Below are 15,428 nucleotides of genomic sequence, written 5' to 3'. Positions count from 1 at the left end.
GGCAATGCCTCCATTTTAACACTCTTTCCTCTCTTTCACTCCCCTAACATTCCACCTGTGTTTCTTTAGTGCACTGACTCCTGAGATTTCTCTGTCATTCAGGGAGTTCAGCAGCAGTCTCCTGACCCCCTCACACCCTTGTACAGAAACTGTGATACAGCTCACTTTAAAAATTTATACCTGAAGCATTACTTCAGAATTACTCAGTCTCATTGTGCATGAATACATAGGAAGTATTCATGGATATCAGAAGTTATCTGTACTTAGTCTGGGATTTAATACCAAGACAAGGAATGTCAACAACAAGTGAAGAGTTCTTCATAGCCTTAATCACTATATACACTGCCACACACCCAGATCCTTATATATTTCAGATGCGCTTCGTTTCAGACAGGAAATGTAATCAATAGTATGTCTGCTGCAATAGCATGCTTGGAACACAGAAAGTACAGGCAAGCCATTAAATAATAAACATGGACACCATCATGTCAACTGCATTGCCTGGGATTAAAAGATTCAAAGGTAAGATATAATGAAAAATTGCTTATAAAAATATTATTTACTACTTTTACACTTTGATAACGTTATTCTTTGATACTGAATAAAGTAGACATTACAGCCTGAAATTCATATCCACACCTGAATACACACTTTAACTACATAAATTGCATTTTTATAACTTTGGCTGTCGTTCTAACTAATCACATCTAAGTAAATGAATACTGAATAGATTGCACTTCTGCTTATATGACACATTTGAGCTACGGTTTTAAGAATGCCCAGTCATTACAAATTAATATCATATTTACTCAGAGGGAAAACAAAAAGCAACCACTATGGAATGGTTAAAGCTATTGTGAACAAAGCTGCTTGGTTGTTTTAGAAGCATGAAGCTGCTGCGGTTACCTGAGCATGCTGGGATTGAGAAAGTTCCTCTTTCTTGCGTTTCATGAGCTCTTTTCTCAGCTCTTTTGGTGCTTTCTCCACTTCATTAAAAACCTATAGTGCACAAGCATGCAGAAGGTGGGGAAGATAACCCTTTTTCTCCACAGCAAGCATTTTATGGTGAATACGAGAGGAGCAGGTATTATAAAGGTTATCAGAGAGCATGCATTGAAGCCAGAAGAGTTAGCTTGGCAGAAGATGGATGGAAGAAGCAGACATGCACAAAGCATTTGCGGACTGCATTCTACAAAGAGGTGCACGAGCTAATCGTATTCTAGAAACTAGTTTCATTTTGCATGCAACTACTAATTAGAGATGCTTTTACATTTACTTTTTATGCAATCATTCAGTATAACACGAAGGAATTTAAGACCGTTGTCAAAGGAAGAATGATATTGGGAGGGACAACAAATGATTTTACCGTCATGGAAAAGCTCCAAAATAGCAGGATGTTTAGATTTCTCAAAAATAACAGCTACTGTTGACATTATGTCTTATTTGAGACACAATTGTCTAAAGAACAACTTTCATAAAAGTAAGCCACCTCAAAAGGGGCATTTGCAGAGCATAGGAAAGTGTAAATCAAGTGTCCAGTTTCATATAGCTTATCTAGCTAGTGACATTCAAAGAAGGCAACCACTTACAAATATTTTTCAGCAATGTATGTCAAAGGATCTAAAGGATCATTTTGCCAGGAAATAATAATGCATGTTATATAGATAATCAAAAGTATGATTGTATATTTTTCATACTCTCATGAAGAGATTCAGTACTCTAGATGTTATTTCCTACAAAAGAACTAGGAGGTCACAACTATCCAAGAACAAATGGCTGTTTAAAAGTCAAAGAACCCACAGAAAACAAAGCCCAAATCACCACATGCTACTGTTCAATGAAAAAGATTGGTCCTGAGTGCATTAAACCTCTTCACCAGATTTCCTTTTGAGACCCAATTACCAACAGAGACTCAGAGTGCAAGAAATTCAGCAAAAAGAAGAGGTAATAGTCAATATTGTGCAAATTAAACACAAGTGATGGTATCTTGGAGATTAAATGACATATATTACTTAGTATAAAAATCATGTAAAGTTGTTTAAAAACCAAATGAAAGCATCTAGAAATCTGTGCAATCTGTTCATATTATATGCCTCAAAATTGGTATATTATCTAGAAATTGTTGAACTGCTTTTTTAAAAATTAAGATGAGAAGTAAAATATTACAGGCACTTTCTGTAGAACAATGAGATCATAGGAAGAATTTCTGCATTTTGCACAGCTGTATTTCTCCCATCCAGTGTAATGAAAGAATACAAATTTCAATTTGGTTTGATTTTAAATCAACCGAACTTGATACATAACTATGCTCTCTGCTGAACTCAAACGAAACTCAAATTTTAAAAATGCCTTTATCACTGACTGGGTCATTTCTAGTACTTAACATATATTACAATCAATCCCCCATGTGAGTTATTCTGAAAGATCAAGGGTTATACAGTGGTACCTTGGTTTACAACGATAATCCATTCTGGAGGTCCGTTTGTAAACCAAAACAGGTTGTAACCCAAGGCGAGCTTTCGCCAATGGGGCCTCCTCCCAAAATTTGTTCGTAATAAAAAAAAAATGGGTTGCAATCCAAAAAAAGGTTGCAAATTGGGACATGCACTTCCAGGTTTGATGTGTTTGTAATCCAAAACATTTGCAAACCAAGACGTATGCAAACCAAGGTACCACTGTATCCAATGCCAGTCCTACTCAGGGTAGAGTCACTGAAGTTGCAGTCATCACTAACTTAGGTTCACTGGGAGTAATTCAAAGTAGTGCCATGGTAATCGTTCTTGCAGCACAACTGCTTCATCTTGCCAAATGGAAAGAGCCCGCTCTCCTATCCCAGTGTGCTGTTCTGGAGGTTATCCTTCTCCATCCGAGCCACTTTAATGCTGTGCGGAGGGAGGAAGAAAGCCCTGTTGCATTATCCAATGTCCACGTGCAGGCTTCTGCTAGTGGGGCTCATCAGTTGAATCTAGATTATTAGTTTAAATGGCTTTATAATGAGTAGAACCAAGTTGGCTACAACAAATCTTGCTATCAGAATCATGCATGCAAACAAAGTTTTAAGATTTTCTGGAGGCACAGAGTAGTCTTCCACAGCACAGAGTTCTAGACTCTTCCACACAAAGTTAATTAAATCGCCTTTTTAACAAATTCAACTACAAGTAAAAACAAAAACAAAAAACCATTGCATTTTGCTATGAATGTTTCATGAACCAATGCACAAGTAACCTCATCCCTCCACCTTTGTGCTGCTTTTATATGTACTGAATATAGTAAGGAAAATCTTTACTTGTCACACATATCCAAAGAGGCACATGTGACAGATATGTGTGCAATGGATTCTAGCAGTTCTCCCTATTGAACTCCTAGATCAATTTTACATTGTCTGTACAGGTATTGACTACATATAACATTTGATACTGTTCCAAATAAATGGCGAAACTCCTATGCTAACAATGGTGTTTAAATCATAAGGGTGGAGACATCTACACCACATAATTGTTTTTTCATTATATTTTCTTTGCTCCTATCTAAGGTTACTATTTTCATTGCACATGGCTGTTTTTTATTTTAAAAAACTTTTCAGTGCTAAATAATATTATAAAAATACATCTACTGTTGAGGCATCTTATGGTGATACATCTTTTTTTCAAAGTAAGATTGCAGACATCACTGGAGACCAAGAAATACCAACCTTATTTCCTCCAACTAAATAAATAGTATTTACCTCTTTTTTCCTGTTTTTCAGCATGTTCTGAAATTTGGACAATTCTTTCTCTTGTTCTGCTTTGATGCGTTTTGCTTCATCACGTAAGCGATTTGTATGTTCCTGTTCCAAGCGCTCTATTGTCTGTTTCTGCTGTTTTTCCAGGTTTTCAATCTCCTGGTCATATTGCCGCTTCTTGCTCTGAAAAATAATTCCATTAAATTTTATATTTACCTATTGTTGAATTTGATGGGTTTGAGGCAGGGCAGAGGAAGTCTGCACAAGTAACAATTGCCTATGCTTTTCAGTTCCTAGATTTTCTAACTGATTGAAAAGGCACTACCTGGGTTTTTCTGCCATTATGAAGCACAAAAATACTTTTAAAACCCCATAGAAATTCTTCAAAACTCAGAATCAGAAGTGGAACTAATTGTTATTGCACAGAGTTTAAAAAAATTGGCAGAACTCTTATCTTCTCACTGGGACTGATAGTATAAAGTTTATTTCCTTCTTGAACACAAAAAAAACACATGGTGAAGTGATCTGAAATTCAGCTCTTAAGAATCTAATATTTGGAACTCAACATATGTAAACTATTTTGTTAAGGGTATAGTGGTTAAGCTTTGTTTTGTATGCAATCTTTAATACAGAAGCCTGTTTCAGATATAATAGGGAGAATTTTTCTCTGCCCAATGAATGAGCAGATCCTCCAATACATGGAACACTTTTTCAAGTAAGTTTTTTTTATTATCTACTGCAAAGAAAAAAGAATTGCACATGGGCTAGAAGATCACAGTATTTTGGTTACCACAGTCTACTACAGAAAGGCAAAGATCATGAACTGGGCCTCTGAAATTATTTTGAGATATTTTCTACAGTTGTCAAAGTATGCAACAGCTTCCTCTTCTGTACAGCAATCCTGGAAAGCTGCATTCACTACCTACAAGTAGAAAATAAATGTTTCTAACCTGCAAGGGTAAGAAGTGGCCACATTCTGCCAATTCTAGTACTGACCATGCCTTAACAAGACACTCTCAAGCTAAACAATGCAGTGCTTCACTGCCTTTTCCACTGTTGGCAGCCAGTGACTACATGCAGGGCTACCACTGCAGTAGTTTGCAGTTCAGTTAAGGCTTTTGGCATGCAAGTTTCATTCATAATACATAAGATGAAATGTGGCAACAAGGGCAAGGATATACCTAGAATGACTTCTAGGCTGCTTACATTAGTAAATTAACTCAAAATAAGGGGCCTGCAAAATGTGGGTGCAAGGAAATCAAACCTTACCGTCATTTCTTGTTCAAAGCGCCTGAACATCTGCTCTCTTTGTTGTAAAAGTTTATTACTAAGCTGCTGTTGAGCTCGCTGCTCTTCTTTTTGTAGAAGTCGTAACTCTCTTAATTCTTGACGCCTGGTAGTAAGGAGAATGGAAGCAGTATTGCAGGGGAGAAAGAAACAGACCGAGTTCAGAATTCTGCATCAGTGTACAGTGTAGATGCAATGGGGGGCTGTGCAGAAACGACCATCTGCATTTAATATATTATTTATTAAATTTCTATACTGTCCTTCATCTGAGGATTACAGAGCAGTTTACAGTATAAAAACACAAAAATGCACAACATAGTAACAAACGAAAACAATACTCTCCTACTGGGCCATAGATTGTTTAATTAGACAAAGGCCTGGGAGAAGAGGAATATTTTTGCCTGGCATCTAAAAATATGTAATGAAGGTGCCATGTAAGAGATGGGGAGAGCATTCCACAACCAGGGAGCCAACACAGAAAAGGCCCATTCTTGTGTTGTTACCCGCCAGACCTCTCACGGAGAAGGCACACAAAGAAGGGCCTCAGATGATGATGATATGGTCCGGATTGATTCATACGTTATTTAAAGGGACAACATGAATTTTGTTAAATATAATCAAACCACATTAAGTTATTAAAAACAAGCATGAGAAAAGTTGTTTTAATTGAGAGAAGAAATCCTCTCTCATTAAGAATGGGTATTTTCAAACTTACCGAAGATATCGTAATTCTTCACTTTTAGAATCGCTTTCTGTCACAATTTTAGAGGTAGTCACACTTACTTCCACACCATCAACAACAAATTTGCGAGTTTTCTTTAATGTTTTCTTGTGTCTTTTAGTTTCCTGAATAAAAGATCATGCATTATTTCTGTGCTGCATAAAGTATACCTGTCCAACCTTTACTTATTTTTGAAAGAACCCAAAGCCTGCAAGTTCAAAGATTTCAGTTTCCAATCAACAGAATTAGATCCTAAATTTCTTTATTTAATTCTGTTTCTTTTCACAAGATGGGCAAAGATGGACTCAAGTTTGCTATGAGGTATGTTCTTAAAGAAGAATTTATTTCTTCAACTGGGCATTTTGGACCAGTATACTACGGAATATACAGACAAGGCTGAATATCTGCTACATATGCAATCCACCTTCACTTTTACAAAAGTAACCAAGAACAGAAAGATAATTCAAACCTATTTTCAAGCTGTTAATTCAGAATTATGGACATCTAGGATGACAGCCTTAAAATTCTTATTCTGCATGAATTCAGGAACCTTCACTTAAATATGTAGACAGATATCTAGTTATAAACATAAAACATATTATATAGTGTGTATGTTAAAAATGTAAAGGTACCCCTGACCATTAGGTCCAGTTGTGGACGACTCTGGGGTCGTGCGCTCATCTCGCTCTATATCGGCCGAGGGAGCCGGCGTTTGTCCACAGACAGCTTCTGGGTCATGTGGCCAGAATTACTAAACTGCTTCTGGCAATCTAGAGCAGCGCACGGAAATGCCGTTTACCTTCCTGCCGGAGCAGTACCTATTTATCTACTTGCACTTGATGCGCTTTCGAACTGCTAGGTGGGCAGGAGCTGGGACCGAACAACGGGAGCTCACCCCGTTGCCAGGATTTGAACCGCTGACCTTCCAATCGGCAAGCCCTAGGCTCTGTGGTTTAGACCACAGCGTCGCCCGCGTCCCTCTAGTGTGTATGTTACACACTGCCTATATTAAGGCTAGCTAACATTTTTTTTCTCAAGGGCCACGTTGATATTTAACTACCCCTCTGAGGGTCACGGTATACACATGCACTACCATACAGCTCACATATGGACCAAACACACATGCACCACCACATATGTACACATACCATGCTCACCAGTTCTATACACAACTCTCTTGTTCTCTTACACACACATAAACACTCAGTATTTCCAGCCTTTCTTATTCCAGCACTGGTGTAGTAAAGGCTGGAAACCCAGCCTTTTATTTTGCACCTACCCCTGTGCTAGAGTGGAGGAATATGCTGCCTTTTGTTCTTAAAAAGCAGGCAGCGAGTTTCATCTCTGATCTTAGTCTTGGGCTTAGAATGGAGACAGAATCCCAAATTTTCTGATTTTATCTCATACCTTTAAGATCCTATCTAAAGAACAGGTAGAGAAATTTTACCTCCTGATCAGATTCAGAGACAAGCTGTGGAGGCTAGTGAGCCACTTCCTATGGGTTGGTGGGGCAAATCCAGTGCATGGGCTGGAAGCTAGCTACCCTGATCTGTATCTCTATGTTACTAATAGAATTGTTGACTCTTACTTGTAAAGATATTGATCCACTCTCCTTGTTTTTAGTGAGGAAACTGGAAATGGACAAGTTCAAATCAATGCTGCTGTTGTCAGCAGTGGAACCTCTGCCTGAATCTGTGTCATTTTCTTTAGTGCTTTCAGAATCAACATGATGCGAGTTTTCAACACTATCCTGATTGCCAGATTTATCTTCTGCCTCATTTTCTGCAGAGCTAATGCTAATATTGGGTACTGGAGACACCTCATGTTCATGCATCTGCTTGGCTGCAGAATCTTCAAGCTTATTTTCAACTGGCAAGCCACTGGAAACTGCTGGTCGGTCTGTGTCCATTTGTATATTATTCTCATGCTTCTCCTCAGCTCTGTTTTCTAATTTATGTTCAGGTTCTGCAATTTTAACCCCTGATGCAATATTGCTTTCCTCAGTTCTTGCCTCTTCAGTATGTTTTTTGTCTGCTGGCTTATGCTCAATGTTGTCTGCTCTTTCTGAAACACTGACCTCTGTTTCCTTTGTGCTGCTTGTCTTCTTTGAATCGTCATTGTATCCCTCAACTAACTGCTGATCAGAATCTACCGTTTTCCCCATTTCTGAGACTTTCTCAGAAGCATCCTCAGCCAGGCACTCTGCTGACTCCTGAGCATTTTCAAGCACTTTATCTACATCAGTGACCTGATTGTTGCCAGTACTGTCAATCTCTTGTGGACTACTGGTACCTTCTTTTATTTGCTTCTGTGGTTCATCAGCTGTCTCAGCTATGACCTTCACCTGTGATTCTTCAGTACCTGCAGTAACTTCATTTTTCTGACTTTCGGCCTCTTTCAGATCACCCTCTTTACATTTGTCATCCCCTTGCAATTCCTCAACCTCTTTAATTCCTTCGGTAGGCTTTGCCTCTTCCATTTCATTTTCTTGGAGGTTTGTGGTACTTTCTTCTTTCACAACAGCTGCTTTAGAGACTGCATCTGTAATTTCTGCACTGCTGCCTCCATCATCAGGAATTGTTTCTTGTTTGTTTTCAACCGTTGATTCATTTGTGAAGTCCTTTCCTTCCTCTGTTTTTAGACTGGGCTCAACGTTAGTTTCAGATACTACTGTGCCAATCTCCTTTTCCTCTTTCTGTGACTCTGTGTTTTCACTTAATCTTGAATTTTCAATTGTCTTCTCAGTCTTCTTCGCTTCCTCATCTTCATGGAGCAATGCAGATCCATTCTTCAGCTTTTCAGTGTCTTCTTGTATGGTGCCACTTGTGCTTGCAATGTATTTCTCCTTTTCATTTTTGTCAGGAGTCACACTTGTTTTTTCACCTTCAGGTGCACTAGTACTATTCTGTTCTGTGGATGAACGCTCTGTTTTTTCAGAAACAGATTCCAGAATACTGGCATTCTGTGAAAGTTTATCCTCTTCGGAGCTGGCAATGCTGAGGTCAGATGAGGCTCGTTTACTTGCAGGTAACTGCTAAAATAGACACACAAAAAACTGATTAGCTATACAATGCAGTAATAAGGAAATAATGCTATCAAAGTTTTATATCAACCAATGGAGAATTTAATGGTGAATACAGGGCAGAAGTGACCTGTTCCTTTTTCCTCCCTACTATGGATTTTCCTAATTTACTGTACTGATAGGAGGGGGAGAAGTAACCACTGACTCCAGAGCTGGCAGAGGTTTTATCTTACCTGGGACATGCTGGAGGAATGGGAGGATCCCATGGTCCTCCTCCTGCTGGAACACTAACTAGAAAGGACTGGTGGCAACAGAGATTTCTTCTTCCACAAAGGGGCCTTTGACTGTGGCTCTCCCTTCTCTGACCATGGAAACGGTTCCATGGCATCCTAAGGAAGCTTACATTTACTTACTTTGCATTTTACATTGGCATCTTAAAGAAAATTGTGTGTAATGCAACAGAAAGCGTGTCAGGACATCTTATAAAAGGCAATTAGCATTGTATCCCTAAGCTCAATTACATGAAAGATCAATGGAATTGAATATAATTCATAGTTGTAAACTGCAGCACAAGTTAAAATATTTTTTAATATATTTATTTTAACTTACCAGAGAATTTTCAGTTTCTTCCTCTTCTTCCTCCTCTTTCCCATCTTCTACTTCCTCTGTAACTTCAGCCTTTGCTTCTGCAATCAGTTCTCTGACTGGTTTATTAGAAGTTACAGTAACAAATGGATGCTGTTTAAAAAGGCATAATATCAGTTAATCAAAATTAAAAACCATTTAATAGCAACATATTTTATCACTTAGGGCCAGGTTATGGTCTATTTTGTATCCAACTCAAAATAAAAAATAGAACACTTAAAGGAAAATTTATGCTTTCTGTTCTTCTGTTTTCATGTCTAAGATCATTTACATTTATTTATTTGAAATATAGCATGGCTGAAGCTAAGAGTGTTTCTCTGGCAAATTATCTTTGCCTGGCCCCATTTCAGAAGTCTTTATTTTTAAATCTAATGTATTTTAGATGGGAACATGAATGAAGTAACATGAAACCAAGTCATATTCATCCTATTACATTTATTTAGGTTAGCTCCTTGTAAACTATGAAGGAGACTGCAGCTTCTGAAATACCAGGCAGTAATAAGCAAGGGCTAGAATCCAGAGGACCTATGCATAACCAAGGTCTGGATATACTTTTGTCAGAATGTCTGTCTTCTCCCTAGAACCATCCAAGTGCTCAAGCTCCCTTAGACATGAGAGCTTCTCATGATAATACCAGTGGTAAGGGAGAAGAGTAACAGCACAGTTTACCAATGGGTGCATGCTATTCACTCACTTCCCCAATGCCCTCTTCTAAAGATCTGCATGCCTACATTACCAGCTACTTTTAAAATCCAAAGCATGGCCGTTTGGACTAGCCCCCAGTGTCTCACCATCCCCCTTCCTGCTGTCCAAAGGGGATTACAGACCTGTCATCATTTGGAACTGCTGCTTCGAGGAGCAGCTGAAAGGGGAGGTGGGGGAGCACTGCTCAAAGCGATGGCTGAAAAGGCTTTCCTTGCCCTTCATGTTGGAAAAGTTTAAGGAGCCCAAGCAGATCCCTCTTTGCTTGTGCTTAGCGGCTTTCTGATCAGCTGAGTTTGGGGATGGGGGACAGAGACTGCAGGGAGGATAGTTTTAAATTTTCCTCACAGTATTCCTTTCATTCCATCCTGCTGATTGGGAAAGGTTGTGTGGTTATACTTGTCTGTGTGCCTCTGTGGTGCATGTTGGATGTATCTACAGTACATGTATATCTACATATCATACATATCTACAGTATGTATATGCAGGTTTGCAAAAGAGTGTAGAGTTGCCCTGTTTGTCACTAGAATGGCTCCTGGAAAACTAGTATTTTATTTTATGTTGCTTTTAGTATTTTTTATTGCAAGCACTGCAGTTTTTAAAAAAACAAGTTATTTGCTGCTTTTATCATTCTCTGGCTAGAAAAGTGGGGTATTAACCAGTTGGTGCTGTCTCCGAACTCTCTGGTGACCAATGGCAAATGGGAATGTTCTAAATAAAGTTAAAACATACAAAGATTGAAAATTTAGCAGACTTTTAAAATAGTTCCTGTCTTAAAGTATTTATATAAAGTCACTCAATAAAATATCATGACTCAACAGACACTTCGTTCTTCCTACCTGTAGAAGCTCAGCAGTGTTCCACCTGGCATCTACATTTTTTTCCAAACATTTCCTTAAAAAGTCTTTGAAGTCAGCAGACCTGCATAAAAGAAGCTGAACTCAATAAATGCTATACATTCAGCACTACATACAAATTGAGTGATGTCATCCATGTCATCAGAAGTATATAATGACTGTCAGATAAAAATAATTTCAGTACCGTCTACTTCTTGCCTGCTACCTCTCGTAAGATCCACAGTACACTGTTAATAAGCTATTATACGAGAAACGTGCTAAGAGGAAGGCACGCTTGGCAAATCCACAACGTGATCAACTCCCGCCTGGGAACCAACGTCCCCAACTGTGGAAGGATGTGTGGATCCAGAATTGGCCTCCACAGTCACTTGCGGATTCATTGTTAAAACCATGTTTATGGAAGACAATCTTACTTGGCTATGAGTGATCGCCAAAGAAGAAGAAGATACTTCAAATCATTTTAATGAAGATTGATGTCCAAGACTATTGTACTATTTTATTTCTATAGCACCACTATCTGCATCCTCATCTTGAGGCAAGCTCACTCTCCTCCGGTGATTTACACCAATATTTAACTGAAAGCTAGCCTAATTAATATCCAGCTAAGCTTGAAATGCCTATTTGCTTCTGGGGGGAAACAACATTTAACTCTTGAGGCCTAAGTGTGCTTTTTTTGCCAACTGACAATCTTAAAAATTAAGACAGCTCTATTATTCTGTACCTAGGTATTATTCTTGAAAAATAAAAATAAAAATATACCATAAAATAAAATAGAATAATCACCATTTTGAAGGTTGTGCCAACGATGGTGGTTCCGACTTTGCTATTTTCAGCAGAACACGCATTGGATTCAGTTCATGATGAGGTGGTTCTATTTCAGCCATTTCTATTAAAGTGACACCTAAAGACCAAACATCAGCCTTGTAATCATAAGGCCTGTCTTTAGAGGTCTCACACATGACTACTTCAGGAGCCATCCTGGGATAGAAAGAAAGAAAAGATTTTTTAAGATCTATTATCTATAGTAAGTGGTATTTTCAACAGCAAGAAGAAATATATCCAAGGGGAAATATCTATCCCAGTTAAATGGAAATAATCAACATCATCAGAGTAGAGCCACTGAAATAAATGTATATAAATTACTTTAAACCATTGATTCCAATGGGTCAGAGTATGACTAATCTTACATATAAATTAAGGTTAATAAAACCAGTAAATGCTCCAACGAAACAATATTATCATTTTGTTTACTATACTTGATTTTTTTAGATAAACAATTGTTTATAAAATGCAATATGCTGCACTCAGCATAAAACAGTACAAAAACTGCACACATACCAATATGGAGTACCAATGAAAGAATCTCGTCTTTGTATTGTCCTTGTATTTTTAGCAGACACTCCAAAATCCGCTTCAAACAAATGAGAAAACATTACAGTCACTCATACCAATATACACTTTTACTTCAAACAGTGTCCTTTATGTAAAAACTTGTATAACACCACTCATTTGTCAAGAATATTCAACAGGTTTACAACAAAAAATATGAATTAATAGAGAAAGGATTAAGCTCATGAGTGATGAGAGCATAGTTTAACCTAGTGAGTAGATCTGTGACAAGTGAGGCACAGGTAGGGGCATGACTTCTTTTCACTTCAGGCTGAACTCCCAAATTGGAAGCTTGTACCTCCAATAGCACGGAGCTTCCTGGGCACTCTTCTCCAAAAGAATCACTTTAATCATGTATATTTGCATTGGTTTTATAAATCATTGAATGTTACTATAATGACAAAGATTGATTTTCTTGGGGTTCAAGAAGACAGAAAAATGGATGAGGATTGTAGAAGTTTATATTTATAATGGAATGACCAATATGCTCTGTGAACACTTAACTGATATAGTTATGCATTTTAATTATTTGATTATATCGTTTAATAGTTTGATACAAAATTCAGAGGAAAAGAGGCATAAAAGTCCACATCAACAGATATATGAAGGGAATTTATTCTACTAGTTACTAGTAGCAAAGATGAGTATCCCCAATAAGCACTAAGCTGTTGTCCCCACTAACATCATGAATGCTTAGTAAAATTTAACACAACAGTGCAGTTCCACCTGAAGCCACACAATGGAAATGGGCTACTTCACAGGACGCGGTTAGAAAAATATTTAGGAATTTTGACGGAAATCTGCTTGCCCGAAGTAATTATTTTCCCTTCCTTCCACCCTGGGTTATTCTGGGCATTCTCCCAAACCTCCAGAGTGGATTTGGGGAAGGCTTGGAGATATGTGGGGGAAGGAGGGCCCTGCTGCATTAGCAGGAGTCCTTGTGCTGACTTCTGCTTATAAACTGGACTACAGTGGTACCTTGGGTTACGAACTTAATCCGTTCTGGAGGTCCGTTCTTAGACCAAAGCGTTCTTAAACCAAGGCACACGCTTTCCCTAATGAGGCCTCCCGCTGCCAGTGTTCAGCTTCCGTTTGTCTTCTGGGGCAAAGTGTGCTAACCAGAACACCTACTTCCGGTATTGCAGAGTTTGTTGTCCAAAGCGTTCATTAACAGGACTGTTCGTAGACCGAGGTACCACTGTAGTTGAATCTGGCCATATGAGTTTAAGAAGCCAGTTTGCCCATACTGAAACGTTCTGCCTAAAGATGCAAATAGTAAACGGAGCTGAGGAGGAAGCTGTTCCTCAGTTTAAGTCAATAGTTTCAATCTGGGAAGAAAAGAAATGTATGTCCATTCCTTAATCCCCACACATTCATGTGGATTTCCTAAAATGGCCTTTAAACATCTTAGCGGGCTAAGTTATGACCAAACAGCAAGAAGCCACCACAAAAAGCAGGGGTGAAAGGCAGACACTGCCCTGAAGATCTAAGCTCAAACTATTTTTAAAGATTTATTGTGAGAATGAAATAAAGCTATATATAATAATCTAAAGTGAGCCTAATAATCCAATGAAACAAATTACAGCACAACGGAAGGCATTTGCTTGCTGGTACAAATATTCAAAATGCTGGATCTAAATAGGCACATCTTATTCCTTAAGACTAAAGTAAGTACTTTGGCATTCAATGAATAATTTACATATTGACTCCACTCCCACAGTATGTATTGAAAGCCAAGTACAAACAATTGTTTAAAAGTTGGATTAAAAATATATTGCTCCTATAAGGACATAACAGTCCTGCTGGATTAAGCCCAAAGACCCATGTAGTACAGCATTTTCATCTTACAACGGCCAACTAGATGCCTACGAGAAACCTGCAAACAGAGACTGAGTGTAACAGTGCTCTCCTCACTTGACTTGTGATTCCCAGCAACTGGTATTCAGAAGCATGCCATTCATATTATCTCAGTGGTTATTGCTTCTGACCAATCAAGGAATTCCATTGAGTGGACAGCTGGCGTTTTTATTTTCCCACATGGAAACCTTAGCTGATATGATGGGGTTTCTTGGCATGGCACCTGACCATGCAGAAGCAACAGCCACATTGTAAGGGTAGCATATGATTGAACCTTATCTGTGACTGCCAAATGCTGGGGTTTAAAAAGCAGGCAATGAATATTGATGGCATGCCTTGATTATAATCTTCCCCAAGCATTTGGTAGCTCAGTACAATAAGAAGAAATGGTCTAGCTATGTAGATCATTTATCTGAACAAGCACAGGCATTTTAAAGTGTTTCTATGTGTGTCCCAAAAAACATACCATGTCAGGCTTTAAGAAACATTACAGTATTCAGTACAAGTATTACAATAGGCCCACCCATTCACTCTGAAATCCAAAGGAAGTTTGTCAAATGTAATTACAATAATTACTTAAATTGTTTATTTTCCAGGGGAACAAAACTTACTTATACCAGCTGGAAAATAATACATCATGAAATCTCTTTTCATCCAAGTTAAATTTTTAAAAGAGGAATACTCACCTAGCTTAATGTCTCCATCCAATGTGAAAAGAATATTGCCAGCTTTTAGATCTCGATGAATGATCTTATTTTCATGCAGATAGTGCAGCGCCTCAAGTGTCTGCCTGCAAACTACCCTGATCTGTGGCTCAGTTAGTGGCCTCTCAAGTTCTACAAGAAAAGCATACTCTCAGAATATAAAAACCATCATTTGCAGATTGCATTGATTCACATTTTTAATAAACATTTGCTTCAACCTGATAAGTCTTAAAAGCTGATCAAACAGAACGGGATTCTCCAACCTAGTGTTGTTTAGATGTGTTTGACTACAGCTCCTATCATTCCCCCAGTTACCTAGGCCACTGGAGTGAACAACTTGTAGTTCAACACATTAGGAGGGTACGAGATTGGAGAAACCTAATGTAGAAGCCACAGTGTGAAGAAATATGAAGAAGCACCACGAAGAATCAAAACAAAAATGAGAACAGGCTCTGATGCTTACTGGTCACATGACTTTTATTATAGTTCTATGTGTTTTGGAATGAAATAGTCCTTCAGGAAC

General features: G+C 38.3%; 1 protein-coding gene across 6 annotated transcripts in view; it reads right to left on the bottom strand.

Moving 5' to 3' along the window:
- Positions 1–15,428, bottom strand: part of SLK (STE20 like kinase) — a 45,979-nt gene that overhangs the window by 11,451 nt on the left and 19,100 nt on the right. For 2 of the 6 annotated variants that reach the window (XM_083616483.1, XM_083616484.1), the window contains exons 5-14: positions 14,888–15,037; positions 12,294–12,366; positions 11,739–11,933; positions 10,938–11,019; positions 9,361–9,489; positions 7,318–8,763; positions 5,724–5,854; positions 4,991–5,114; positions 3,725–3,904; positions 907–999 (exon numbers count right to left, since the gene is read on the bottom strand). In XM_083616483.1, coding sequence (XP_083472609.1) covers positions 907–999; positions 3,725–3,904; positions 4,991–5,114; positions 5,724–5,854; positions 7,318–8,763; positions 9,361–9,489; positions 10,938–11,019; positions 11,739–11,933; positions 12,294–12,366; positions 14,888–15,037 — 2,603 coding nt within the window. The remainder of the gene's footprint in view (positions 1–906; positions 1,000–3,724; positions 3,905–4,990; positions 5,115–5,723; positions 5,855–7,317; positions 8,764–9,360; positions 9,490–10,937; positions 11,020–11,738; positions 11,934–12,293; positions 12,367–14,887; positions 15,038–15,428) is intronic. The other 4 variants (XM_083616485.1, XM_083616486.1, XM_083616487.1 and 1 more) reach the window with 3 other exon arrangements.

The sequence above is a fragment of the Podarcis filfolensis genome (genome assembly GCF_964270895.1).
Source record: "Podarcis filfolensis genome assembly, chromosome: 5".
In the NCBI taxonomy this organism is placed as follows: domain Eukaryota; kingdom Metazoa; phylum Chordata; class Lepidosauria; order Squamata; family Lacertidae; genus Podarcis; species Podarcis filfolensis.
This window is presented reverse-complemented; position numbering and strand designations above follow the sequence as displayed.